This window comes from Lycium ferocissimum, chromosome 2 (genome assembly GCF_029784015.1).
Source record: "Lycium ferocissimum isolate CSIRO_LF1 chromosome 2, AGI_CSIRO_Lferr_CH_V1, whole genome shotgun sequence".
Classification (NCBI taxonomy): domain Eukaryota; kingdom Viridiplantae; phylum Streptophyta; class Magnoliopsida; order Solanales; family Solanaceae; genus Lycium; species Lycium ferocissimum.
This window is the reverse complement of record NC_081343.1, coordinates 63240184-63268134: the sequence shown is the minus strand read 5'-3', so window position 1 is coordinate 63268134 and position 27951 is coordinate 63240184. Positions and strand designations below refer to the sequence as shown.

Below are 27951 nucleotides of genomic sequence, written 5' to 3'. Positions count from 1 at the left end.
GGGCAAAGGTTTCCAATTTCCCTAAAATATGATCGTACGCAACGCGTCTTAAGGAGTAAAATGTTCGTAAATGATCCTGAATTGTCGGTGGTTATAACCGGACGATGTCCAAGTTCATTTACAGCAGATGGTTCACCAATTTATGGTGAGATGCCAATTACGGACGATGAATCTTTATCGTCATTTCTTCGTTGTCCTGAGATTTTTAAAAATCACATATGCATAGCGGCGCTTGACATGTATGCTACAGTTCAACGCTCTACCCAAGTCGAAGTACCGACCGACAATGAGTTCGATTTTGGAGGTACTACCTATCTCCCAAGTTTGAATATTGGTTTTTCAAGGGGTGTAGTTCAACAACAAACAATTGTAGGATTTGGTAGTCAGTCAAATGATACAACTAATTATGGTAGACGGTATGATGGTATGGCTTGACGCACGATCATAACTTTGATTGGAGTGGACGAGAATTGTGAGACGGGTGGACCAAATAATACTACTACGCGATTGCATAATTTGAATTGTAATGTACGACACCCTTCACATCTGGCCCAAGCGAATTGGACGGTGATAGGTAAATATAATCATATTTTATTCACTTTATTCATGGATTGTATAATTGTATTTGACTTGTAAATTCTATGAATTTTTCTTATTTATAAGCATAACAATTTTGAAGATAACCCATTGACTCGGCTCACACAAATTGTGAGCAATAACGATTTAGCTAATGATATAATAAATGAGTCGGATAGTGATAGTCCATTAGATCATGAAGGGACGGACGATGATCAATCGTCTGTGCACGGTGACGATTCGATGAAGATGTTGCGGCCCCCGGTAATGTTAGTGTAAATTATCATTCAAATGTGATCCCATATTTGGATAATACGGAAAGAAGTAAACCGGAAGATTTTGCATACATGAGAGATAACGGGTGCATTCGAAATTTGCACTTTGGAATTCAGTAATCCTAAAGTTATCAAATCGAGTTAGTTTGGTGCGACTAATTTTTTTAATAATATATTATTTTTGAATTTTGTGATTTTAATTGGTGTAATTAAGAATTGATATTTTTTCTTGTACATGCAAATAGGTATGTTATTTCACAACAAGAAGCAAATGAAAGGTGCGGTGAGACTACATAATATAGCCCACAAAAAAGAATATAAAACGGATCAAGCCAAAGGTACATTTTGGAAGGTTATTTGCAAGCGGCATGAGGAAGGTTGTAGTTGGATGATCCGTTTTTTCGTTGATCGGAAGTGGTATGTGGAAAGCGGGAAAAATGATTGAGCCACATAATTGTGATACGGATGATTATACGAAGGATCATTTCAATTTGAATAGCAACATCATTGCTACTTCGTTGATACCATATGTTATGATCAATGCACAAATCGGTATTAAGTTTGTTCGAGGAAACTATAAAAGGCATTCATCACTATACTCCTAGTTATAGAAAAGCGCAAAAGGGCGTAAGAAAGCTTTTGAGATGGTGTATGGTGATTTCGAAGGTTCTTTTAGGGCATTGCCTCGATATATGGGCTGCCACTAGAACATTTCAATCCGGGCACTATTGTTGAGTGGACACACGAGTCAACTACTGATGCAAGGCGAACACATCTTCAAGTATCTTTTACGGGCCTTTAAACCAAGTATCGATGGATTCAAAAGTTGCGGGCCGGTCATCTCAATAGATGGCACCCATGTCTATGGTAAGTATGAGATGAAATTGTTGATTCTTTGTTGGCATTGATGCAAACGGAAATATTTTTCCACTTGCATATGCTATAGTTGCACGTGAGAGCTATGAGTCATGGACTTGGTTTCTCGGTTTATTATGGAGACATGTTGTTTGTGATAGAAAAGGCATTGGACTAATTTCGCCCGTCGCAAGGGATCTTGCAATGTGTAATGACACGTACGAATGGTTACGACCACCCACCACACATCATAGATTTTGTGTTCGACATTTAAAAAGCAACTTTAACAAAAAGTTTCTTAACTACGATCTTGAGAAGCTAATGTGGTTGGGTACGCTACGAGCACCAAAAGAAGAAATACCAAATGAGGATGCAACAAATCAAAACTTTGTCACTGCCGGCGCATATGTGGTTAAGCGAGCTTAGAAGGAAAAATGGACATTATTATAAGGACGGTGGTTATAGGTGGGGGCTATGACGACAAATGTCTCCGAGTCTTACAATGGTTTATTGAAGAAAGCGTGGATTGCACTTTATTCTTTGCCATGGTTCGCTTGACCTTTAAAAATCTTGTTGATCATTTTATTAAAGAAGCGCCACTTATTTCTTTCGCTAATGGTAAATAAGAAGACTTGGCCGCCGGTGTTGATAAGAAGTTCCATGAATATTGGGATAGGGCCGCCATGCACCTTTGATATGATGAACTACAACATTGTGGTAGGTCTTCGAGATTCGACATTTGCACACGAAGGTAAGGGTGGAAATGTCCATAAAGTCTCGAGAATGGAAAAAAATGTTCGTGTGGGAAATGGAAAAACTACCACATGCCATGTTCCCATGCAATTAAATTCTGTCGGATCCATAAAATTCACCTAAGGACTATGTTAGCAAGTACTACGGTTGTAGGTATTACAAGCAAACATACGGTGGAAAGTTTTCTCCCTTGGGTGATGAGGCATATTGGCTGCAAGTCCATTCGTTTAATTGCAAACACGCACGTACGGCGAACTCGGAGCCCGTAGAACAACTAGAAGGAGGAATGAAATGGATATTGCTCCTGCTCGCATGGCGAGGAGGTGTGGAACTTGCAGGCAAACCGGTCATAACAAAAATCGTTGCCCCAATCGTACTCAGTAGTTGTTGTTGCTTGTTTACTGTTAAGTTTTTTCATGAGTTCTATGTTATTGTTATTTTATGTAATCTTTGTTATCTTATGTAATCTTTGTTATCTTATGTAATCTTCAATAATATGTTGTCGTCCTTCAATAATATGTTGTCGTCCTTACTTTAAAATATAAACGGTTCGTATTGTATAGTTTAATTTTGTCTTTAATTTAACGATTATTGTTGGATAGAACTTACACAACACTTTATTGAATGAACATAAAATTACATTATAATTGAAAATTAAAAAACATAACACATAGTTGGTCTAAGGAGTTTGTTAGGCATGTCATCATCCGATTTGTAAAGTTCGTGTGCTAAAACACTTGCTCTTTCATGTTCGTTAGCGTGCAATTTGTTCTTGCCATTGTTCTTCGACGAGCTTAAGGATATAGTACCTACAACGTCTCACCAACATCCTATTATTCTCCTTTCGAATTTGTTTCACGGCTATCTCATATTCTACCATATCCACTGCGTTCCATCCACACGGAGAATCGACGTGGCTTGGGTGCCCCGATTGCTCAAGCTCATTCATGAGCATATTTGACTCATGGTACCTATGCTCCCATTCACGGCGTAATCCGCAATAGTACTCGCATGGATCGATTTTTTTCGAAGATCCGAAAATCATCCTCTCGTTCGTCAAGCATGTGCGGGTTGTACATGTCCATCTCAAAATCATATGGATCCCATGTTCCCCGATCGGCTTGTTGGGTGACTGCGAACTTGAGCTATCATTTCGTTTTCCGGGAATGCCCAAGCAAAAGGTGAGGAAGAGCTTCCGAGTGTTCTCTCTTTTTTGTTCGACATTTTTTGGATAGTAAATAGATTTTTTAAGTCTCAGTCGAAGATTTTGGATAATTTGCGAAATGCAAAATAAAAAATTGGAGTAATCCAAGTTTATAAATAACTTTTCGTCATGTTGTTATATATCTTGTCCAAGCATTATTGCATACGTTAAAAAGAAGCTAAAAAGGAAGCTAGTTAGTAGGTTTCAATTCATTTTAAGAATCTTGGCAGAAGCATTGTACACTTATTTAATTTTCTCCAAGCATTATTGCATACGTTAAGAAGAAGCTAAAAAGGAAGCTAATTAGTAGGTTTCAATTCATTTTAAGAATCTTGGCAGAAGCATTGTACACTTATCTTTTCCAAGCATTGTTGCATACTTTAAGAATCATTGTTGTTATATATCTTTTATATTTCGTTGCATACTTTGCGAAATGCAGGCACAATTTTTTTAGCATGGACAAGTCAAATCCCAATTTTTTTCCACGGATTCCTTGGTCTTGGCTGTTGAAAGAGCTAACATTTTCTTACAATTGCATTCAATAGCTTGTACAAGTCAAAAGCTAAAAAAAAAGCTAGTTAGTAGGTTTCAATTCATTTTAAGATTCTTAGCGAACATTGTACACTTATTTAATCTTCTTCAAGCATTATTGCATACGTTAGGAAGAAGCTAAAAAGGAAACTAGTTAGTAGGTTGCATTACGCATAAGTTAAGAAGAAGCTAAAAAGGAAAAAGCATTGTTGCGGAAGCAAAAAGGAAAAAGCATTGTTGCATACTTTAAGAATCATTGTTGTGCTTCAGAAGCATTGTCAATAGTTTTCCTTCTCTTTTTTTTTTTTTTTTTTTACACTTGGAAATGTATTCCTTTTATTTTTACATGGACAAGTCAAATCCAATTTTTTTAAGAATCTTGTCAGAATTTATATTTCGTTGCATACTTTGCGAAATGCAAAGCTAAAAAATTTGACAAGTTAGAAGCTAAAAAAGAAGCTAGTCAATAGCTTTCAATTCATTTTAAGAATCTTGGCAGAAGCATTATTGCACTTATTTAATCTTCTCCAAGCATTATTGCATACGTTAAAATGTAAAATAAAAAGGAAACTAGTTAGTAGGTTGCATTATTGCATACGTTCAGACACTCAGTCGACATGTTAATAAACCTTTGCATCAATGCATTCATATCCGAGAATGCGAAGGCCACTCGACGAGCTTCACGAACACCGTAAGCCAAATGTCTAACTTTATGAATTCCACGCGCCTACAAAAAAATATATAACAAACGATGACGTAAGAAAGCCATTTATTGGCAAAAAGAAATTAATATGTATCATAAACGTATAGTTATTAATATTACTATAATATTTAATACATATTGTACACATGTATTTGTATGTAAATCGGTTCCAAATCCTTTATATGATGATTTAATTAGAAAATATAATTAAATTACTTTCATAATCATGGTCAATGTATTATTATACATTCTTTTTGCTAAATAACGAAAGAGATAAAGTATAAAAATTGAAGCACCTAGGTAAAGAGAATCATGGTAAATTTGCCTGAATAATGGCATTGGATGAGATCTGTAGTAAGTCAAATTCTTAGACTATTTTTCAAGATATATTAATTAGTAGTAGCAGTAATTTTGTTTCTACTCAAATGTTAGAAAACTATATAGTACATCATTAACTGTCTATTTAACTTGATATGCACCAAAAGTTACATACCGATTAGCCATGCCTCCTGCGGTGTTGGTATCCCTATCCACGGTATGTTCCGGATTTCCTATCGGAGTGCGAGAGTACCTCCGGTACCAATGAAAATATTCGGAATTCGGTCCCGGAGCTACGGTAGCATATGGTGCTTCAACTATTAGTTCCGTGAGGCGTTCCCACCAATATTCGGTGCCTCAAAACTTTCCCTTATCTCCCGACTTACCGTAAATCGCTTATCCGGGAAAAGTGAAATGGTCTATGTGGGGGAGTGTGCGGGAACATTCCCTACCAAATTGTCGGTTGACCCGACCCACCATGTGCCACTCTCGGTAAATTCCACAAATGAGTGCCAATGCGCCATCCAAATGTCTTGACCACGTCGGCACCACTCCGAAGTCCATCGTTGATGGCCTGCACGTATAAGGCTCCCACACAAACTATGATAGCAAAAATATTATACGATCATTTATAATTTATAAGACAAATTATACATTTTGTCATTACAACAAACATCCATTATGCATTTCGGTTGCTTAGAACATTCAAGCAATTTCCTTCCTTCCAAATACACAAAATTTCATCATTTCCAAATCGTGCAAATGACGAATCAAAAATACTCAATAGTAGAAAGCGTATCATGACCAAATCCTTGCTAGAAGCACTTTCTTTTTATTCGGTTCCAAAGCATAACAAGAACATGCTACAATGGATTTTGATGGAAATAAAAACAAAACAAAATAGTTTAGTAACCTTCTAGCCATTAAAACAAACCTAGACAAAATACTAATTATGCTAAAGAAGAAAAGCTAATAAAAAATATCACAACCGATTGCAAGTTGTAGCAAATTAGCTATAACAAATTAAAAACAAAATCAACCCATTATCACAGTACGAGTTACCAAAAAATGAACAAATCTATAAAAACTCTATTGTTGTTATATTTTTCACATTTCTTATCAAAAAAAAATTAAAAGGAAAAATACCTGATCATCAGTTAGGTTGTCTAAAACATCTCTACAAATTACTAGCACAGCTCGTGCCTCGCTTTCATGAACTCCATGCCGAGTCCACTTACAAGCAAATACAATATCTCGTTCGTTTACTCTTGGAGGACGAAGTAATGGCCGTCGGGATTATTCGCTCCCAAGCCCAAACTATATAAGTAAATTTAAATATATAAATATTTTTTTGAATTAAATAAAATAACCCAAAAATACACATGAAAATTGTGTTGTTATGGTTGGGTTCGATAATGCTCTAATATTGTCGTGCAAGTCATTCGACAATATTATAATTTTTAATGATTTATTATACAAATTATAACACTAGGAAATCTAAAATATTATTTAAAAGATAGCGAGAAGTTGACTATATAAACGTGTATCAAGCAATACTTTTAAATTGTTAGCGTGATAACTCAAGGAAATATGGTTAGTGACATTTATATATGTACACAAATATTAATAATCCATTGCATTATATATAGTGGTACATTTAGTGTTTCTAATAAAGCTCAACTTTCGGTTCCTAATTTCATTTTTCAAAATTTGGGTAATGGTGGTTATAAGAATGTTTGCTTGATCTCTTATTTCTCTCTTGAAGTAGAAGAGCAATATAATATTGCAATTCACGTACCAGTAACAAAGCAATAAATCCACAAACATCACGGCTATTAGACATCGAAGCACGGCATAGACAAGCGTACAAGTATGATAATGCGTTACGCTCCCAAGCTTTACCGCCTATTGTATCAAGGTCTATATGTCAAGCAAAAAGTGTAAACTAAGCCTTGAACCGAGTATCGGGGAATATACGCCACCAATCAACCGAAAGGTACAACTCGACCCTCTTTTGTACCTCCCGGACCTCGTCGATGTGTTCATCAATAATATCATTCCGGCAATCAAGGTTTCCAAATGATTAGATAATTGTGTTATTACCAACAAGCTATTACCTATAATTGCTTCTTCTCCCACAACCAACCCATGAGTCGTACATCAATTCCCGCCACGGCGATTTAGTTATATTTTTAACATTACTCGCACCAATGGTTGGCCATCCACGGGAATGCCATATAACACCTCGACATCCTGCCGGTGTGATGGTACATTCGCCAGTCCGCATATGAAATGTATGCGTCTCTGGACGCCATCTCTCAATAAGTGCAGTGATGATTCCTTCATCATACTGCACATTACCTACTGCCAAAACTCCCCCAAATCCACACCTCTCAAAGTAATTAAGGATGCGATTATGTAAAGGGTATTGCCTTACGTGATTCCAGAATTCATGATCCGCACGACGTATAAATAAACACGCGTTCCGTCCGATCAATGTTCCATCCCACACACTTGGGATCGATGTTGTTCTTTGGAGTGTTAATAAATCATAGTTTTACGGACCTGGATGTCTGATGACTGCAGGGGCGATCCATATCTATAACATTGCAACACCAAGCCACTGTTGTTAGAATAATTGACAACACCTTACACAATTGTTTACTATATATTCAATAGGAAAGTCAACAAAGGTCAAACTATAAGATATATTATCACGTGAGAAAAGAAAAAAAAATTAATAAGAGTACAAATGTCAAAAAATAATTGCGATTCCTATGAGGTCAACGAAATGTAATTAAACTTTTAGTTAAGCTCATAATTAATTGCCATAATAGTATTCATCTTACATATAACTACTTCTTTTCTATTTAAAACAAACCATATGACTGGAGGGGGATGGAAGGTCAACCAATTTTTTTACCAAGATCGAACGGTATTTCGTTAGTTATCAACGAAATACCCATTTTGGTATTAAAAAAAAAAGGTCATGCTATTTTTCTCTATTATCTTCATAAACAAGTCCAACTTCCTCACAGTTTCTTGATCTTATACTTTTAATTTGAAAAGTAAAAATTCTTCATGCTTATCAACAGCAAATAATCTCCAACGACTAGTCACAATTTGAACATAGAAAATGACCCAACAAATGATACAAATATCTTTATGTTATGTTTAACAATCTTACTTTCCTCACAATTTCTTCATCTTTTTTTTTTTTACTGTTGTTCTATGAAAATGACTAACTAAAAGAACATTTTATAATATAAATTTATACCTTTTTAATCAGTAACTTCGACGATCTTTTTAGTATTTTAATTGTAGTTCGTTGACCAATAAACTCTACTAACATTTTTTAAAGCTTTTTTTTTTTAATTGAAGCAACGGTAGAAATTACCAATTATTGATTAACTAAACTTGTAACTTTTGTTTTCTTTATTATAGTCTACTACACTAAGTACTAAATCAAAAAATATATGTAAAAACTTATAAAATTAAGAAATTACCTCAATTTGAAGAAGATTATAGAGCAAAAGTTGAGGAATCCTTGTGATAGGATTAATAGAAAAAGAAGAAAAGAATGAAGAACGGAAGAAGAGAAAGAATGGAGGAAGAGGAAGAAGGGAGAATGGAGAATGGAGAATGGAGAATGGAGAAGGTCAGCAACAAAATATAAAAAACCTTAGCTTCCGTATGCAATGTATACAAAAGTGCAAAGTATATAACGAAATATAAAAGAAAAAAATTAATTTTTTAGCTTTGCATTTCGCAAAGTATGCAACGAAATATTAAAGTGCAACAATGTTTCTTCCAAGTCAAAAAAAAAATTGAAAGCTATTCACTAGCTTCTTTTTTAGCTTTCGACTTGGAAGCAATTCTTACGACGAGATTCTTAAAAATAATTGAAAGCTATTGTCCCTATAAAAAACGGTGAACAATGGAATCCGTTTCCACCAATTTTTTTAACTTTGCATTTCGCAAAGTATGCGTGAAATATCAAAGTACAACAATGCTTCTTCTAAGTTAAAAAAAAAATTGAAAGTTAGTTAGTTTGAGATTTAGATAATCGAATACGATGAATATAAACGAAATGCAAAAAAAAAAAAAAATTATTTTCCTATTTCCTTTTTATATAAACGAAATACAAAAATAAATAAATTATATTTAATGAAATAAAAAATTTAATGCTATTTCGTTAGTAGTATCACGAAATACAAAAAAAAAATAAAAAATATTATTATATTTTCCTATTTCGTTTTTGTGTCAACGAAATAAAAAAAAAAAATTCGTTTTTCATATAAAAAAGGAAATAAAACAAAAAAAAAAATTGTTGCATTTCGTGCAATGTCCAACGAAATGCAACAAATTTTTATTTTTATTTTTTATTTCGTTTTTAATATAAAAAACGAAATTAAAAAAAAAAAATTTGTTGCATTTCGTTGGACATTGCACGAAATGCAACAAAATTTCTTTTTTTTTTTTAATTTTTTTCATATAAAAAAAGAAATAAAAAAAAAAAGAAATTTTGTTGCATTTCGTTGGACAGTGCAATGCAACAAAATTTTTTTTTTTTTTTAATTTCGCAAAAAAAAATAAAAAAAAAAAGTTTTTTTGTTGCATTTCGTTCAGACTGCACGAAATTTTTTTTTTTTTTTTTATTTCGTTTTTTATATGAAAAACAAAATAAAACAAAAAAAGAAATTTTGTTGCATTTCGTGCAACATTGCACGAAATGCAAAAAAAAAAAAAAAAAAAATAATTTGACTGAAATAATTCGGGTATGAACAGTAAGATGCGGGTATTTCGTTGGTTATCCAACGAAATACCCATTTTGGTTTAAAAAAAAAAGGCATGCCATTTTTGTGTAATGGCTGTAAAAAGAAGCCATTTTGGCTCCGGACTCTATCGATACCTCTATTTATAGGACTAAAATATGAAATACCAAATAATGTCATGGACAAGATTATTAATTATTTAGAGTTTTGATGATAATAAATTATGGAAGTAATTGATAACAATAAGTTGTGGGAGTACTTTGATAATAATAAGTTGTGGTATAATGGAAATAAAGACCACTAAGTTTTTACATTAAAGAATATGTATGAATGATTAATTGGCATTTTTATTTTTTGTATAAGAAACAAAGAAATAGGGAAATTGTTAAAAAAAGAAGAAAAAAAAAAAAAGGAGAGAGAGAAAAAAAAGATAAATAGGATTCTTGGCCGAAGAGAGGTGTCACGTCACTCTTCTTTTGCCAAGTATAGTGTCGTAAGAAAAAAAAATGAATCGGAAAAAAAAGATTTCTTTTTTTATTGAATTGAACGTGTTCATTCATTTTGACTATTTTAGCATATTTTCTCATATAGATTAGTGTAACTCTCTGCGAGGAGTCATTAAATTTTTTAAAAGTGTTGTAACTTGTTTATGTCTTATAATTAATAATATGAAAGATAATTAATATTTTTCATGATCTTCTAACATCCTATATAGAATTTTCTGTGGAAGAGATTTATAACCATTCCTCATTAGTTATTAAAATCTCATTTAATCAATTATACGATGAACTGGAATAGGGAAAAGCAGAAAATTATTTTAAAGAGAAAAGAACAACGTTGCCAATTTTTTGTTCTCCTTCTGATGCCTTTTCATTTGTATTTTGCTTCTGATGTTGAATCGTAGGCACTTATACTTCCAAGATCCATATTTTCTTGTTTCTTTCAAATAAAATTTTGAAATTATTTTAAAAGATAAGAAAAAAAAAGACGGGGACAACGTGATCCATAAAATGGTCCAAATTAAAGTTTCTACCAAAAAACAGAAAAAGAATACGGAAAAGGGCCAAATACACCCCTGTACTATGAAAAAGGGTATATATCCCTTGTTATATTTTGGATTCAAATATACTCTTACTGTTATATTTTGGTGTTAATATAAGTCTCCACCATTAAAATTGACCAAAGTTCCACATGGCATTAATATTTTAATGAGTTAAATACATCATGTCACCTCACTAACCAAACCCAGTTTTACCCCTCATTCCCTATCTTCTTCCACACCCCCCCCCCCTGCTCCGCCTCTATTCCACCATTGAACCTTTTTCTTCTGAAAGTAATTTTATTAAAATAAATTTTTTTTGAAGATCGACCTTTTTCTTCTGAAAATATCCAAGCAGAATATTTGTAATTCGTGACATTACCGATTAACTTTCTAAACAGTCCCCCTAAACCTCACCCAAATTCTTGTATTTCCGTGTTTATACCCATTCCGGCCAGCTGCTAGAGCACAATCTCTGGCAACCAAAATCTAAGTTGTTACAATTAATAATGAAGTGCATATCACCCCTCTTCTCAGTTTCCTCTGCCGAGTCTCCAATTTTCAACTTCACTCCTATTTCCCATACACTTTCGGCTCTCAAATTTGTAGCCCTTCCTCCGCAAAACTCGCCAACTTTAGTAGAATTACTGGAAGAAAATTTGAGTTTGTGATTTGTGAAAATGGTGGGCAATAGTAAAAGGGGAGGTGGGGTGGAAGAAGATAGGGAGTGGAGGGGTAAAATTGGATTTGATTAGTGAGGTGGCATGGCACATGTATTTAATTCATTAAATATTAAAGTCATGTGGAATCTTGATCAATTTTAACGGTGGAGGGGTATATTTGTGTCCAAAGTATGACGGTAGCGGTATATTTTGATCTAAAGTCTAACGAGGGGTATATTTGACCCTTTCTTGATAGTATAGGGGTATATTTGGCCCTTTTCCGAAAAGAATATCACTGAGATAAAGAATTGTCATCTACTATTCAAGCTTCTATGTCTGCATGTAAACTAAAAAAAATCAGTATCTACAGCCTGCCGGATGGAAATAGATATCAAATGGTTATCACTTAAAACTCACCATGGCAATCATATCATATATATATATATATAAAAGCAGGCAAAGGGCCCGCTGACGTGATACTCTCTAGAGCCAGGAAATCTATTCATTTATTTTTTCCTTTTTTTGGGGATTTTTTATCATATTTTGTTGGTTTAACTTATTACATAAACACAAATAAAAGTCTTTTACGGAAAGCACATTAAACCCACCGTTTCGGACAACAACGGAAACACACCGTTTTTGGAGAAAAGAATAAGGCACCGTTTACTTTCTTGCAGAGACATTAATCATTTTAACTGAACCTTCTAAGTATTACCTTAACATTCAAAACCTCTCTGTAACTATGTTCTTCTTCTTCGGCCATATTGCTAAAAAAATGGCTACTCTTCTGCTTCGTTGACCATATTGCTAAAAGAATATGTTCTTTTTCGTCGACCATATTGCTGCAAATTTGAAGAGACAATTGCTTTATGTCTGGGAACATCTTTCTACACAAAACCATATTCGGTTGAAACAACATTGTAAAACTACGTTACTGTTATCGGTCATGTTTGATTTTTAGATATATTTTTAACGTAACTTTTATTTCGCACCAATATGATTGTTTTGAAGTTACAAGATGTGAGAGACAAGCGTACGTAAGGCCTTCAGCACTATCTCTGTTATTCCAGGTATTGAAACAACTAGAATTTCGTTTAGTTTTTCACTAAGCAATATTACTTTGTTTTTATTTTTGAGTTTTTTTAGTAGGTTATTACTATGAAAGTACTAATCTAATACTCCTCCTGATAAAAAATTAAATAGGCATTGAAATTTGATCACATAGCACTTAATATGGGCAAATCTAGAAAAATAAGGTTAATCTTTCTCGATTTGATAAGTGAACATTCTTTTGACTGCAAGAAAAAGTAGCTGTGAATGGATACATCCGGGACAGTATTGTCGTAAGAAATTTTGCCTCGAGTAGTTGTTCTATCTACTTGAGTTGCTCCATTGTTTTCATTAAAATCTTTGAATCGAGAATCCCAAGAATCGTGTCTTTGATTTATTGATAAGTGGTTGTCAGTTTCTATCATCTTAGACATTTTGTTATGTTTGGTGTAAAAAAGAAAATAAAAGATTCTTTAAAAGGGGATAATGTTTGACCAAAATGCCAACTACACACCGAACCTTCGCGGGGTCCTATTACCCCCGACAAATTTTTTCGTAGCAAAATGGCCCTTTTTTGCCGATGTGGCGAGAGAGTGAATACACCGCCCGATTGGCGCGTGACGGCCTTTAAAAATACCCCCCCCCCCTCTTGTTTTGACGCCAACCAAGCTTAAAATTTGAACAAAATACTAATCTTCTTACAAAAAAAAAAAAATATGAATTTAACTAAAGAAAATCCACATTGCCGAACAACTCTAATTAAATAGGCAAAAAATTGAAAAATTTGATCTTGTTAAAGAAAAATCATAAGCAGTTGCTTATTTCATATGGGCAAATCTAGAAAAATAAGGTTAATCTTTCTCGTTTGATAAAAACTCAAACTGAACACTCTTTTTTAGCAAATTAGTGCTTACAAAATATTATAGAAAATTTACTTGACATCCCTTGAACAAGGGTGGCATCATCATTGCGAAAAAAATTGTTATTTCTTCATCTTTAATTAGAGATTTGATTAAACAAAAAGATTGAAAACAATTCGACATGAAAAGGTCTAAGTGACGCCGGAGGGGGGCATCAATCAAAAAAAAAACAAACTTTTTGGTCCGGCTAACCTTACCGATGGAGTATTGTCGTAAGAAATTTTGCCTCGAGTAGTTGTTCTATCTACTTGAGTTGCTCCATTGTTTTCATTAAAATCTTGAAAAATATTATAAAAATTTACCTATCAATACTTTAGAGAATCCCAAGAATCGTGTCTTTGATTTCAGCATGTCGGAAAGGCCCTTGTGAAGTGGTTGGTCAGTTTCTATCATCTTAGATTTCACATTTTGTTATGTTTGGTGTAACAATGAAGAAAATAAATGTTGATTGAAAGATATGGGTATTTTTCTTTAGAGAATATAAAGTTTAAGATAAAGATTGCAAAGTTTGATGGATATACCCACTCATATTTCATGCAAGGGTTAGTACAGTACTTCACAAATTGTTACTACAGTATGGCACTTGTAGGCTTGACCATAGAACAGGTGCATTTTAGCAGCTTCGTTTTTCATCATTTTCCTATGCGGTGGAGTATCTTTTGACAAAATAATTTTAGCGATTAGTTTTCTTCAAATTTGGATTTATTAATTAGCTCTTCATCTTCTTACTTGATCTTTTTCTCTCTGGATATAATTGCTTAACATCTATTATCTTTATATCTATTATCTTTAAAAATAGTATTAGGTGTAATTAGTTTATTATATTCTCTGGTTCTACTCATATACATTAAGTTTTTATTATGTAATTAAATCGAATAATTAGTGCGCATCAAGGTCAAGGCCTATGTTTCTTCATTTTCTTTAAATATGTTTTTATGCATATTATATGGTTTGAAGTATATATTGAGCCTCCTTTACCTTGCTTGCAACTGATTTTAAGGAATTTAATAAGAGATTGGAGTATGAAAGTCTAAAAAATCAGAACGGCACTTGTGATTTCACCGCTAAATAGTGAATTAAAGTGCAATTTGAAAGAGGTTATTGGTGGGTCGAATATATTATATGCATCAGGTTAACTTCCTTAGGTTAACATCATATTAAATATTTCAACATTATTTCATTGTGGAATTGTTTTGTCCAACGAGTCTATGACTCGCTATTGATTCGTGTAACTTTCTTACTGTCTATATGTATATATATATACACATGCACTACTTTTAGATATATGAGTTCTTAACTCTTTATATCAATTAAATTAATAAAACGATTTGTCTGACCGTGCGAAGCGCGGGCAAATTAACTAGTAAATAAATAAAGCCCAACAAAAGAGTCATCTTTCGAATTTTGTAGAAATATTATCCAATATTTGAGATTTCATAACATGTCAGCGGAAAAAGAATACCATCATAAACCCAACAAGTCATCTATTCAACTCCTATATTATCCCATACACACAAATTTAGTATTCACAATATGACAATATGCAGAGAAAAAGAAAATATCAAATTGGTGTCAATCAAACTTCTCCATCATCACAAAGTACAAGAAGGAAAAAAAAAAATCATATATATAAGTTGTACATTTGCGTACACTGACCTTTCATGTTCCAGAATGCATTGATAGATGCTAAGTGACAAACAATGTCCCAACTCCTCATCAGTCGGTGAGAATCAATTTCTAAACATCTTGTTTCATGCTTTGGCTAGGGAAGATTAAAGTTCAAAATAAGGTCATCCCATGGCCAAGGCCTTTCTTGTTACATAGAAAAAATACAACGTAGTGAAGAAAGGAAAAGAAAGGTGCAGTATATAAAACAGCACACAATGGGAGGTCAGACGTAAAAAGTCATAGCCGGCCATAAAGAGGTGTTATTAAACACATTTAACAACGGGGGATTATGGATGTAGAATTTTTAATACAATAAGTTTCTTATGATTTTTTATTGTCTTTCTTTATGGAGTACAATAATAGACCAAAGAATGAATAAAAAATATTAAAAAGGAGATAAAAGATAAATAGGAATGGTGGCCAACTATAGAGAGGTGTCACATCACTTTATCTATGCCGAGCTTTATATTATATTTAGATTCATAAAGGAAAATTGATTTGCGTGAGCTTATTGTAAGAAATATTAAAGACCGAATTTCAAACCTTAAATCTTCAATTGAAACAAAGCTTCAGCCGCTAAATATGTTTAGGGGTGGCTAAGGGGCATAGGGTGGGGGCAGGATGGCTCTTAATGGAATGATAGGGATGAGGCAAGTTTAAGCAAAGTTGAAATGAAAATGAATGGAAAGGTATATAGCTTTAGCATAACATAAAAGACTAATGTAAGTTAAAGGGGGTGATACAGGCCGAACTGGGGGCAAATAGATAAAGGCCATAGATAAAAGAAAAAAGTGAATGAAAAGGACATTCACAAATCACAATAATGAAAATTAAAAGGCATTTCAATGAAATGAGGCTCTACGATTTATAATGAGGAAAAACATTAGTTGAAGGTACGAGAAAAGGGCTATGAGAGAAGGGGACATGGTGCATACTGTTCGTTTTGGATCATATTTTATATAAATTTTTTCTAAAAAGTCACACATAATTAATTAGTTTTACACTTTATATGTGGTGTCTCAGTCTTTATAATGTGAGATTCTATTCGTATAATCAATAATCTTTTCCTCTAACTAATTTTCATGCAGCCCATCACCATCAGGGGGAGCCAAAATTTGATACTTATGGGTTCTGAACTTGTCAGTGAATAACGAACCCTTAACTCAATTTAATTCATAACTAAATATTTTATACATATTTAATAAATTTCCTAATGCTAATACAATATTTAAGCAAACGCTATTGGGTTGTCCGAATCCATAGCTAATGATCTAACTCCGTCTCTCATCACCACGATCCACGACCAATTTTTCAAGATTTACTGTGTCACTTATACAACCGAACATTTATGGCCACTGGAGCCATGAGCTAGCATTTTCTTTTGCGTATGCATCTCCAAGCTACCTTTGGCATGTTAAGGATATTAAGTCAAGTACCACATTATCTTCATACTTATCTTATCAAACCATTGATTATGATACGCGTTGTTAGGTAAATCAAATAAAAAATAACATGATATAATATTATTCGCTTTAAGCCGAGCCACACAATTTTTCGGAGCAAACCTCACACCGTTAGTTGCACTAATTGATGTGTTGTATTCAAATAAACTTCAAACCGGGAGTTTCAAGGTTCAATCAAATCTTCATTAATTGAAATATAATTGGCATGTAATAAATCCATATCACTAATAAGTGAGTAGGTAACTCAGGATTTTTGCCTGACAAAGGATAAACTATATGTTGTCATCAGCTAGTATTTGGGCCATCCGACAAGACACACTCGGCCAGATGACAAGCAGCAACCACCTTGTATTTTAGCCAACCAATTTCCACTCCTTGCTTTCTCCGCTGCTGCCCCTATTTTCCCAACAGAAGAACTACTTCAATTCTTCCGAAAAATAGGGTTTCTTGTCTGAAAATTCCAAGTTCCCAACGATTACTCCAACGAGTCACCTCGTACTTTCCCTTTTAGTTGCTGAAATCTAACGCCTTATGTAACTGTATTAGGTCTCAATTTTGAAATTCATTATCTCTACCAGTTCCTCAGATCACCTCTGTTTTTCCTATAAAACCTCAATAAATGGCTCTTCATGCTACTGCTTTCTGCTTCAGTGGAGTTTCCACTTCTAGAAGCTCTTTGTTCTCAGTTTTCCCTGCTTCTAGAAGATGCACTGTGAAAGCAACAGCTTTTCCTTCCCTGTCTCTGCCCATCTTTCATCGATGCAAACTTCAAGGTCTTTATCTTTTAAATTTAGAAAATTTAGCATAATGCAACAGCTTTTCCTTCCCTGTCTCTGCCCATCTTTCATCGATGCAAACTTCAAGGTCTTTATCTTTTAAATGTAGAAAATTTAGCACAATTTCAGACTAGATTATTTATATATGTATGCAGAAAGTTTAGTGAATTTTTTTCAAAAGACAACAACAACAAACCCAGTTTAATCCCACAGGCGGGGTCTGGGGAGGGTAGAGTGTACATAGACCTTGCCCCTACCTTGAAAGGGGCGTATTTAGAATATAGATTAAGACGTGCAATCAATGTCTTTAAATTTTGTTTTTCCCTTTTTGGGGTTGTGTTGATAAACCTGCTAACACTGAAACACATTTCAGATTGAACTATAAGAAGGCATGTTCCTTCTGTTCATGAATTTGTAAATATATAATGCTGATAAGTAATATTTGAGCTGTCTTGGATTCTTTTATTGTGGACTATGTCATTACAAGACCAACAGTGTGATCATTTTTTTTTTTTCGTGTTTAGAGTTTGCTTTATACCTTTTTGTATTTATAATTTCTTTTTCAATTATAATTACTTAAGGAAGAGCATTGCCAAGTGACAATGGGCCATTGGAAAAGGATGAAACTTCCCTTGTTGTGTGCTTTGGAGAAATGCTCATTGATTTTGTTCCTACCACAAGTGGGCTTTCATTGGCTGAAGCACCTGCATTTAAAAAGGCTCCTGGTGGTGCACCAGCTAATGTTGCTGTTGGTATTTCCCGTCTTGGTGGTTCATCAGCTTTCGTTGGGAAGGTATAACATTAGATAGCCTTACGAAGTTCAATAAATGTACAGGCAATTATCTTTTCAGTCAAGTATGTGTTGCTTTTAAGTTGGGTTATTTACGTTGACAATTAGCACCAAACAGACTGTAGGAGGAAGCAACTGTTTATTACTCCCTCCGTCCCATTTTAATTGTTGCTTTAGCCCTTTTCACGCTGATTAAGAAAAACAATAAATACAAGGTATAGTTTACTAAGTTACCACTATTTATTAGATGCTTTTTGAGAATTGAGCAGTATTAAAAAGAACTAGTATTTCTTTATGTTAAGCGTATAGTTGGAAACAATTGCCAACTTTAGCCTTGAACTCCTAAAGTGGCAATTATTTTGGGACATTTTTTTTGAGCTAAAGCAACAATTAAAATGGAACGGTGGGAGTATTGTTTACTTGCTTCTATTGGAACATATGTCTGTGTCTGTTTCCCAGAACTATTTCAAGTCACCAAGTGACTTTTAGAAGCTCCAAGGTTATTCACAACATTGGAACGATCTTAATGCATGGTTGAAATTTCATTACATCTAACATAGAGATCTGCTACACTTGCCGAGGAAATGTGAATTGCTCCAGATTACCCCTGGTACCATGCTGATCTGGGATCTAGCGTGGTGCACTTGTCAAATACCTTCTTCTTTAGTATACTAATTTCAATGCTGATATGATATACCTTAGCCTATAGCATTAATGAAGAACAGCTTTGCCCTCATCCAAGAGTCACTATTCCAAACTAATGCATTCAAATTAGGGAACTCAACTTAATATGCATTAGGCTTATCTTCCTTTCTGCCCTGGAGATATTTGATAATTTGATTGTTGTTGAAGAATCATATTCAATCATTTCCTTTGCTGAGTTGTGAAAATTAATTAGAAATAGACTGTGAAAGTGAAGATAGGCCTTACACATTTATTAAGCTTTTTGTGATATATGCTTATTACTTGTAATCACAAGCATTTAATGCTTTTATTTCAATTTTTTTACGCCTCACCGTACTATCTGATATATACTTTCCTTCTAAAGAAAAACTTGTAATCATGAGCAGGTTGGTGAAGACGAATTTGGTTACATGCTTGCTGAGATTTTGAAGGAGAACAACGTCAACAGTGATGGTATGCGCTTTGATCCAGGTGCTCGTACTGCTTTAGCATTTGTAACACTGAGAAAGGATGGAGAACGTGAATTTATGTTCTACCGTAACCCGAGTGCTGATATGTTGCTTCAAGAGGATGAACTTGATTTAGAGTTAATCAGGAAGGTACATGAGGTTCTTTATCCTTGAGATAGAAGTATTTCAAAGTTTCGTTATAGCAAATGAATAAAGAAGGACAAGATGAACAAAAATTAGGATCATAATATGAAAACTGAAATTGGTTTTGGTTCTTAAATGGCGTACTTCCAATCATAAGAACTTCTGTATTTGTCCTCTTTGTTACTTCCTTTAAGAGTAACTTATCTTATTTTGATGTGTCCACTTTATATAGTAAAAACCTTTATTCAGTTCATAATTTGGTTCTTAGAGTACCTTGCAATCCAGATCTTCAGATTTTTGGAGACCATCTTATTTGAAAAGTGTCTAAGTATTTCGTATGCTTTCTGGAAAGCATGTCACTCTACAAGTCCGCCAAACTGTTACAGTGTTGCTTTCCTTATTGCACCAGTTTAATCATGGATACATCAGATTTCTTCTTCTATTTCTAGTGTGGACTCCTACTACTATGTTTTATTTGGATTGTCAACTTGATAGTGACACCTGATGATTCCTATACCTTATGACAGGCAAAAGTTTTTCATTATGGTTCCATAAGCCTGATTACGGAGCCATGCAAATCAGCCCATATTGCAGCTGCAAGAGCTGCGAAAGATGCTGGTGTGATCTTGTCATATGATCCCAATTTGAGGCTTCCATTGTGGCCATCTGCAGAAAGTGCTAGAGAAGGAATCCTTAGCATATGGGAAACTGCTGATATAATTAAGGTACTATTTTCCAAGTGTGCTATGTGAAATCTTACTTGTTAATGGCGATATAATTAATCTTGCAAGAGAGTCGGACTGAAAAGTCTGAACTTTCATATGAAATGTTACCTCTGATGTTTCAGCTACTTGTTATCACCAGATAAGTGAAGAAGAGATTTCATTTTTGACACAAGGAGAAGATCCTTATGATGATAATGTTGTTCGAAGTTATACCATCCAAACCTCAAGTTACTCCTCGTCACAGAAGGCTCGGAAGGTTGCCGATATTACACTAAGGTGAGCTTCTAAGATGTGGAAAATTTCTTGTTATTTAAATTTTTTAACTATGCTGCCTGCCTGTTTGTTCTTTTAGGGCAAATTGCATGATTGCAACTGCATCTCACTCTACACAAATTAATGTGTGTAAGCTAATGATAATGTAACCCTTTATCGCGAAGTTAAGAATATGTCTGTATTTGTTCCTTATATCTTAAGATGTAAAATCCATCTTGTTGTTTCATAACTTCTTAAACTATTAAGTATGCTGTTTCCTTTCGTGAATCATGATCAGGAAACAGTATGACTACCATTTCTTCCAGTTTCTTGAAAAGCTCATTAGAGGTTGTCTGAGTCTTATTGGTCTCCTTCAAGCTGGTTCAAATATGGCAGCTCGTTCCTGGTCAAGTAGCGCATAAATTGCATTGTTACAACTTACAAGTTAGAAATATTAATTTTGTGCATCTTTAGGTCGAACTTCTAGGCCAGTCACCAAATTGATATGTGCATACCCAGATTTGCCACCTACCACTATATATGAAAGGAAAAAGAAAATAGTTCTCTGAAGTTGCTTGAATCATGAAAAACAGGATTTCAGTGGACGAGTTAAGGGTTTAAAGGTGGATGCTGTGGACACCACCGGGGCTGGAGATGCTTTTGTAGCTGGAATATTGTCACAGCTAGCATCTGATGTCTCGCTGCTTCAGGTATTGTTTTTTGTAGTGAATCTAATTATGTTCTGTAGTCGTAGTGTTTTATTATCTTGGCATTATGTTGGCTACTACTTTACATTTTTCATTGTGTATATGGTTTCTAATGTCATGCTATGTAATGAGCAAAAAAAAATATACTATTTCTTGTTTGTGCACTAGGTGTGTATCTTCAGTACAAGTACATTAAAGGACCTATATGATTTACTTGTAGTATGGACATGTTACCATGTCATTGAAACCTCTAGTTAGGACCCTAAAAACTTAAACTCGCACATGCAATCCAGTGATATAAGGCAGCTGAAAAATCACAATTTGAATAACTGTCTTCTGCAAGTAAGAACTTGCAGTTAATGAAGCTAGACCACTACTCAAAGTGGGCTGTGTTGATACATCGACTTATCAATTACACTGGGTGAAATTTCTTGCTGTAGCTACTTCTGAAACAAAAACTGAAAGGGCTGAACTGATTGATTTGAATTCTCAAACTTCAACCTGTGTTTCCATTTGGGGTTGCGCTTCCTTTTATGCTTCAACTTAAAGCACATACCTCTTTAATGCTAATTTATGAATCTTAATTCTTTAGGATGAGGGAAAACTTCGAGATGCCCTTAGATTTGCTAATGCTTGCGGTGCATTGACTGTGATGGAGAGAGGAGCAATTCCAGCTTTGCCAACAAAGGAAGTAGTGTTGAATGCCTTGCTCAAGTCAGTTGCATAATATCATCCGACTTATTAATCAGTTGTCATTTAAATGCGCTTGCAAAGTTTTCCATGTGTCTCTTGCATAAATTCTTGTAGGGTAAAAGAATATCATGTATGAGTAGATCTAGAAGAAGAGCGTTGGCACAAACCTGAAAACAGCTCCAAATAATCGGTAATAATTTCTGATAAATATGTGGAAGTTCATAACCACATTATTAACCCCGTGTATTTATTTAAGACCAATATTCAATTCTTGAGGCTAATGCATGGGTTGCTGATTCAGTTACATTTTTTTTTTTTTGGTAACTAAGCTTTTCCATTAATCACCAAGTGAATATTTACAAAACTAGCTAGATAACACATCCAGCCATAATCTCAAACAAAATTGCTAAGGCAGAGCCTTCTAGGCTAACTCTAGAATCAGAACATGCATTTGTCTAAATATATCCTATTGGCAGATAAAGCTCGTATGTTGCAGCAGCATGCAAATTTGTGTTTTATATCCTGTCTTTCCACTTTCTCAAACATGTTTACTTATATAGCCAAATGTGGAAATAAACTCAGCATACACCATTTTCAATACTTTTGCCTGGTTATTTTCCCTTTTTATGTTGTAAAGGGTCCAGTGGTAGTGATCTAACCAATTGTAAAGGCAATCTGGTGAATATTCAACCAATGTAGTAATCTATCAACTTTTTTTGGCATTTTTTTCTCCAAATAGGTGGTCACGGGTTTCATCTACTTGTTTGCACATGACACACTTGGGGTCTATTCGTATTCCCCAATTATGCAATCTGTCCACCGTCAGTAAACGACCATGTAGTTGCAACCACATAGTGAAGGTGGCTCGGGGTCGCGCCTGGTTATGGCACATCAAACCTTTCCATTCCATTTTTTGCATATCCCCCAACAGCTGTAGGTAGACTTGTCTAACCCTACTCTTTTTACTCAGTGGTGTAATTTGTAGCATGCACAATTGTTCTTTAACCCCTATTATCTTTCTTAGCATCCAACTCGCTTGTTTTGGAACAATCATGTCATCCCACACCTGTCCCTTGATATAATAGGAGTGTACCCATCTAATCCAGAGTATATCTTGCTTGTGAGCTAAATTCCAGCAAGTATTAATAATTGCTGCCTTATTCCATACTCTGAGATTTGTGAGGTTTAATCCCCCGGCTGCCTTTGGTGTGCACATTTTATCCCAAGAGATGAGAGCCCTTTTAGTGATTGTATTGGTTCCTGACCAAATAAAACTCCTACAATAGGCCTCGATGGCTTTTATAACTTTCTTTGGGATCACAAACAATTGTGACCAGTATGCCTGCACGCCAAAAATTACTGATTGGACCAGCTGTACTCTTCCGGCGTAAGATAGTGTTTTCGCAGTCCATGACGAGATTTTTGACACTATTTTATCCAGTAAGGGCTGCCATTGCATTATAGTGAGCTTCTTGGTTGCGAGAGGAATACCAAGATATCTAAATGGGAGCTCCCCAAGGCTAAAACCCAGCGCATGTTGGATCTGATCCCGTCTTTCCCTGGTTACTCCCCCACAGTAGACTGAACTTTTACCCATATTTGCTTGCAAACCTGACGCAGCTGTGAATAATTGGAATTTCTGATGCAGTAGCTGGACAGAACTCACATCCCCTCTCGCAAACATGAGCAAATCATCTGCAAAGCTCAAGTGAGTGATATTCAATTTAGAGCATTTAGGATGGAATTTGAATTGCTTGTCCAGTTTGAGCATTTGTAAGTTTCGGCTCAAATATTCCATGGCTATTGCAAATAAAAAGGGGGACATGGGGTCCCCTTGTCTGAGACCCCTTGCAGCATCAAATGGCTCTGTAAACTCTCCATTAACCAATATTGAATAATTGACAGTTGTGACACATACCATAATCCATCTGATGAATTTGCCGGGAAATCCCAACCCCTCAAGGACTTGCTCCATGTATTTCCAATCAACAGTATCATAAGCTTTTTGAATGTCCACCTTGATCATACATCTCGGTGATACATGTTTCCTGTTGTAGGCTTTAACAAGTTCATGTGCCAGAATTACATTATCGGCCACTTTTCTACCTGGGATGAATCCAGCTTGAGTATCTGAGATAATGGATGAAATAACCATTTGAATTCTGGATGCTAACACTTTAGAAATTAACTTGTATAACACCGTGCAGCAGGCTATGGGTCTGTACTCTTTGATGGAGGAGGGGTTAGGAACTTTAGGCAATAACGTCACTGCTGTGCAGTTAACAGCTTTATGAAGTTTGCCAGTAACAAAGAATTCTTTAACCGCATCACACACATCTTGTTTGATCAACGTCCAGGCTGATTTGAAGAACATTGCATTAAATCCATCCACCCCCGGGGCTTTATCATCCCCAATGGAGCATAAACCTTGGTAAATTTCTTGCTCAGTTACATCATTGCATAAGTACAGTTGTTGCTCATGGTTTAGCCGTGGCCCAGCTTTCATTACTACTTTGCTCACTGCGGACAAGTTTTGGACTGCAGTACCCATTAATGACTTGTAAAAACTTACTATTTCAGTTTTAATATCTTCAGGTTCCACCAGTGTTGCTCCTGTCAGAGTAGTAAGTTCCACAATTTGCTTCTTATGTTGCCTGTCTTTCATGACAGCGGAGAAATATTTTGTATTTGAATCCCCCAGTTTTATCCACATAGCTCTAGATTTTTGTTGATAGATACTTTCCTCAATCAAGTTCCACTTCTCGAGATTCAATAACAATTCTTTCTCAGATGCAGCCAATGTTGGAGTATATTGGTCGTTTAGCTCCTTTTGGACCACCTGGAGTTTTTCTCTTGTTACTTTGATCTTCTCAGCCACCCCTTTAAACTCTTCCTTGTTCAGTTTCTTCAGGTGAGTCCTTAGATTTTTAAGATTCAGCCAAATATTTTGCAGTAGGTTACCATTCCTTCTTTTGTGCCAGTTAGCCCTCACTAGTGGAATAAATGTATCATGTTGAGCCCATACATTGAAGAATTTAAACGGAGTCTTAACTCTATTATCTGGTACAGTGATGGTCAGCCCCATTGGTGAATGATCTGAAATAAACGGCAGTCTGTATTCTACCACTAGATGCCCAAATTGTAGCATCCATTCATCATTTGCCATAGCTCTATCTAATCTACTATATACTCTACTTGCGTCTTGTTGTTTGTTTGACCAGGTGAAATATTCCCCTTTCCATGCCACTTCAGTCAGTAACAAGTTATGAACACACTCGGAAAAATCCTTGATCTCCATGCTAGTCACAGGGGCTCCATTACATCTATCTTGCACAGTGAGCAAAGCATTGAAATCACCCCAAATTAACCATGGCCTGTTGCATTGTGGTGCCAGTGTCTCTAACGATTGCCAGAGAGTTTTTCTTTGTTCCACGGTGTTGTATCCATATATCACACTCATGACACAGTCTATATTGAGTGATCTGCTAGCAATATGACAATGGATATATTGTGCATCGAGAGATAATACTGTCACATTATAAATGTTATCATCCCACATCACCCAAATCCTTCCGTTGATAGCATGGCTATAATTATGCACCATGTTCCATCCCGGGGCAATTTTATTAGCAATAGCAGCTGCTTTATCTTGCTTGACTCTAGTTTCCACTAATCCTACTAGTTTGAAGTGATTGTCTCTAATATAGGTACATAACTCTCTCTGTTTGTACCTTTTATTGGTCCCCCTAATGTTCCATACTAACCAAGACATTAGGGCCGAATAGAGAATCCCCCCCCTTCATCAGGTGGCAGGAAAGTGGCTACCACATCCTCTTGTGATTCAGTTACATTCATTCACTTTGAAGTGTTTATATCTGTCAACAGCGCTTGATTAGCATTGACAGTTCGAATATGCATATGAATTGATTTGGTTTAATAAATTGGAGCATGTAGTCTTACTCTTTCTTTTTCTTTTACGATAAGCTAGTCGGGTTCACTCATTTCTAAACAACAGTAAACGGAAGGTAAAAACGCGGACTTGGTCAGCTGGTTTTATATATAGCCTTTACAAATTTGTGTTTTATTATGTCTTTTTTCTAAGACATGTTTACTTATATAGAAATAAGAAATCTGAAAATAACTCACGAGATTTTAGCGGGGTTATTTTCTTCCATTTAAATTGTAAAGGGTTAATGAACTTTATGTCGTGCCAATTGTAAAGGCCCTGGTGAATCTTGTGACCTCAACGCTATTTTTTTTATTTTTTTTCACTTTCGAAATTCTCCTCCCCTTCCTTACAGAGAAGGGCTAAGTGACTAGTTCCGTACTCCTCTCATTTAAATGATATATCGAACACACCGAAAATATAATACTGTTGAAGCTGTTGGTTGTTATTTACTGCGGGACAATACCACATATAAGTTGTGACCTATGAATAAATTACGGATCCCATAAAATTGTTAATAAGGATAAGTTTCATATTTGGTAAAATTTTCAAGTATTTTACCTTTTCCCAACTGCACGCAATTTTGAGGTGTCAAAATGTTGTCATCGTCTGTTTTGGAAGTCGCATTTATTTCCTTCCACAAAGAGTAACAGATTGGTTGTTGCAAAATTTGTTAATACCATCAACCCTCAAGAGTTCCTTTCACAAAGCCCGAGTCCTAAGGCTAAGGGTGGCCATACAAGCTAATAGCATACCTCTTTATAACATAAATTCTAACTCATTTTGCGGATCTAATTAAGTTGACAAACTCACAAACAAAACCAACTTTGCCTGCATTACAACCATCATAATAAGAGGGCAAAGAACAAGCTAAAGAATGGCTGAAGATCCACAAGACGTAGCCGACCGCGAACGAGTCTTCAAGCGTTTTGATTTAAATGGTGATGGGAAAATTTCTTCAGCAGAACTTGGAGAGACCTTGAAGATGTTAGGCTCTGTAACCTCTGAAGAAGTCCAGTACATGATGGCTGAACTTGACACTGATGGGGATGGCTTTATTTCTTTTGAAGAATTCGAAGAATTTGCTCGTGCCAATAGAGGTTTGATCAAGGATGTTGCTAAAATATTCTAGCTTTCTTGATGCACGCTTTTACACAAAGCTTATTTTGGGTGGGTTATGCAAAACAGAACTTAATTTTCCCCACCAAAATCAGGGACACATATATACAATTAAAAATGTATTCTTCAATCAGATCATACCACTTCTCTATCTATTCTAGAAGTTCACATTTGCTTATCATGTTTCAGTATTCTTTCTCCATTTTGATATGCATCACTTTCGAATCTGTCTTGGTTTTTCCTTCTTTTTCTTGGTTGCAAAAAACCGTTAAACTGTACCTCTTATTCTTACATCATTGTTGAGGTGGATTGTATGTATATCTTTTCTTTTGGTTATAAATTATTTGGTTGGTTCTAAGTTGTTTGGTTTAAATAAATTTTATAAATTTAGGCAACGTGGGTTAACAACATTGAACTACTAGTTTGTCTGCCTTGTATTATATTGGGTCATTTGCACCATCACCCTTCAAAGGCACTAGTCTTTAATTTAATTTTTGTCACTCAAATTGGTGGTCTTTAATTTTTATCTTTCACCTAATACCACAAAAAAAAAAAAAAATATGTAGATATTTTCATTATTTGGGTCCTATGAGAGTTTTAGTTGTCATTATCTCAACAATCTCAAATAATGAGATTTGGGTTAATTTAATTTCGAAAAAAAAAAAAAAAAAAATCGCAATCGGCAACGGTTATTAGTTAGTTACAAGAAAGAGAAAGGTTTGTATGAAAATCTCGAGAAGTTAAAGAAGATTGGGTCCCGGGGGTTGCTTAGGCTTAGGCTCTTTTGCATTCAAAATTATATACACCTCAATCGCAAAACTCTACTTTCTTCTCCAAAATTCCTTTTTTTTTTTTTTTTTTTTTTTTATAAATT

General features: G+C 34.9%; 2 protein-coding genes across 2 annotated transcripts; both read left to right on the top strand.

The window, feature by feature from the left end:
* Positions 1-17007: 17007 nt before the first annotated feature.
* LOC132046706 (probable fructokinase-6, chloroplastic) lies at positions 17008-22320 on the top strand. The gene is given in 8 exon segments (XM_059437428.1): positions 17008-17565; positions 18150-18361; positions 19429-19641; positions 20163-20360; positions 20500-20560; positions 20563-20636; positions 21206-21322; positions 21912-22320. Coding segments are annotated over 8 exon segments (1164 nt in total). The 5' UTR covers positions 17008-17411; the 3' UTR covers positions 22047-22320.
* A 4385-nt stretch (positions 22321-26705) lies between these two features.
* Positions 26706-27135, top strand: LOC132048302 (polcalcin Nic t 1). Its single transcript, XM_059439208.1, has one exon. The coding sequence runs from the start codon at positions 26836-26838 to the stop codon at positions 27088-27090; it is 255 nt and encodes an 84-aa protein (XP_059295191.1). The 5' UTR covers positions 26706-26835; the 3' UTR covers positions 27091-27135.
* The last annotated feature ends 816 nt before the right edge of the window (positions 27136-27951 follow it).

Coding starts and splice junctions, on each gene's coding strand:
- LOC132048302 (XM_059439208.1), top strand. CDS start 26,836: ATGGCTGAAGATCCACAAGACGTAGCCGACCGCGAACGAGTCTTCAAG.